This window comes from Engraulis encrasicolus, chromosome 20 (genome assembly GCF_034702125.1).
Source record: "Engraulis encrasicolus isolate BLACKSEA-1 chromosome 20, IST_EnEncr_1.0, whole genome shotgun sequence".
Taxonomy (NCBI): domain Eukaryota; kingdom Metazoa; phylum Chordata; class Actinopteri; order Clupeiformes; family Engraulidae; genus Engraulis; species Engraulis encrasicolus.
In genome coordinates, this window is record NC_085876.1 from 11,330,253 (window position 1) to 11,332,752 (window position 2,500).

Sequence of the window (2,500 nt, forward strand, 5' to 3'; positions counted from 1 at the left end):
GTCCTTAATGTGTCTCTCTGTTTGTAAACTGCATATTTTTTGCTTGTGGTCTGTATTATTGGCATCCAAATGTGCGTGGCTAGTTCTGCTTGTTTAAATATTTGCATGTTATATTTTGTTTGTCTGTTTATTTTTTGTCTGTCTGTCTGTCTGTCTGTCTGTCTCTCCCTCCCTCTCTCTCTCTCTCTCTCTCTCTCTCTCTCTCTCTCTCTCTCTCTCTCTCTCTCTCTCTCTCTGTCTCTCTCAGTGTTTGTGTGTGGTTGCGCGGATTTAGGCATTGTTTATGTTTTGTGTGCACAAAAATCACATCACAGCTGTTCACAGGCTTTGGATCTGCAGGCTGGCGACAGCATAGAGTAAGCCACCAGTGCAGAGCACACACGCACACACGCACGCACGCACACACACACTGATACATACACGCACACACACACACACACACACACACACACACACACACACACACACACACACACACACACACACACACACACACACACACACACACACACACACTGATACATACACGCACACACACACACGCACACCAAGCTTTCCTATAATGCCTCCTAAGTCCGTGCTGTAAGCCGTGTGCCCGGTGCCAGCTCACTGCCAGCCTCCTTGTGTTTGCGGATTTCTACAGTATATGACTGCTGTGCCGAGGCACCCGGCGCTGTTGAGTTTACCATTCCAACGGGTTTTGAGTTCATCTCTAAAGCGGCATTATTATTATATATTATATATGCATTATTTTAAGACTTTTTTGACATTTCACACAAATTCTCTTTGATGTACTATGTGAGTAAGTTCATCGTTCCACAGGGTGTGTAGAAGGAGGTAATTTGCAGGCATATACTGCCACAGTGGAGGCATCAATATGTAGTTGTGCTGTAGGCCAGATTTCAGGCACTGCAGCTGGCGCCCATTTTTATGGATAAATGATCACATTTGTCTCAATACTTTGTTCACTTTGTTACGTAATTTGATGTACTTACACATTTAAAGACATCCGTTAAGCCTTTTGGCACTAAAGCACGGCATTCAGTAAAAAAAGTCTTACTTCACAGAAAAGTGGCTCCCTCCACACCACAGCTTACAGGGCCTCAGTCGCCATAAGAACGCTTCGTCAATCAAAGCACAATAGATTATAGAGATATGACAAGCTAAAGCTCAGACGTTGCCATGTGTGTAAATGATATGCTGCTGCTGCCAAGAGTGCACATTATTATATTCAGATGAATTTGTAAAGCATGCAGTGGGACAAGCTGCAGGGAAGAAAGTGGACGAGGCATTGAAAGACAGACAGAAAGAAAGAAAGAAAGAAAGAAAGAAAGAAAGAAAGAAAGAAAGAAAGAAAGAAAGAAAGAAAGAAAGAAAGAAAGAAAGAAGTAGCCTACCTTTTAAATAAATAGCATGAATGTTCGGGTGCCCTATTAGTGCGCTCTTCATTGTACCTACAAGAAAGAAAGAAAGAAAGAAGAAAGAAAGAAGTATAACAAATGTAGCTATTGTGCCCTATAGTCCACTCTTCGCTGTAGCTGCAGATAAAAAAGCTTTGTGCAGGGCTGGGTTCCTTGCGGATATTTCTATACATAGTGTAGCCTTGGAGTAGGGCCAATGGGGCCTTTTTTTCCATATCAACACTTTAAAATGAAAAATTTGAGGACTGACACGAAATTATTTTTACTCACTTATGACTTAAATTAATATTTCTGGTATTAGAAAGCAATCCTTGCCAATTCTTACAGTCATTATCCATTTTCTATTGAATTCAAATGCTAATTGCTAATAGAGCAATCATGGGCAATCGGTTAAGGCATCAAACTTGTAGCCCAAAGGTTGCTGGTGTACCATTTAACCAGTGCTCTCGCCCATGCTTCTCCATGACCGAGGTACCCTAAGCATGGTACTGTCCCAATTCTCTATTCCCTTTCGGCTACCATTGGGGGCTGCCCCCTTGAACGGGTGAGGCATAAATGCAATTCTGTTGTGTGCAGCGTGCAGTGTTCACTTGTGTGCTGTGGAGTGCTGTGTCACAATTACAATGGGAATTGAGTCTCCCATGGGCTTTCACTTCACTAATTGGGTGCTGCTTTGTTTGACACAGAGCCAATATTCCTGGGGATGTGTAGAGTAGTAATGGGATATCCTGCCTAGGGGGTCTGTATTGACCACACATAATTGGGGTTGATAAGGAGAGACTGGTACTCTGTGAAATAGACTAGAGCAGGGATTCTCAAACTTTACCCTGACAAGGCCCTTCATATACTGGTAGAGTCTAGCCCAGGCCCCTCTCACATGGTTCGTACCACAACTATTTTTTCACACTTCCTGAATGAATAGACAATCAGTTATAGCAGCAGTTCTAACCCTTTTTTGAACAAACACCCCCTTGACCTCTTCACATGCCTGCCAATGACCCATTGACCCCATCATAAGCCTGCCACTGCCCCGCACAGTATTGAAGAAATAAAATAGAATAATGCCACCCATTTGCAAC

At 43.0% G+C, this 2,500-nt stretch overlaps 1 protein-coding gene across 1 annotated transcript in view; it reads right to left on the minus strand.

The window, feature by feature from the left end:
- The window catches only part of phf14 (PHD finger protein 14), a 146,788-nt gene extending 146,099 nt beyond the window's left edge, over positions 1-689 (minus strand). Inside the window, exon 1 of the mRNA XM_063186149.1 lies at positions 611-689. Coding sequence (XP_063042219.1) covers positions 611-689 — 79 coding nt within the window. The remainder of the gene's footprint in view (positions 1-610) is intronic.
- Positions 690-2,500: the final 1,811 nt, after the last annotated feature.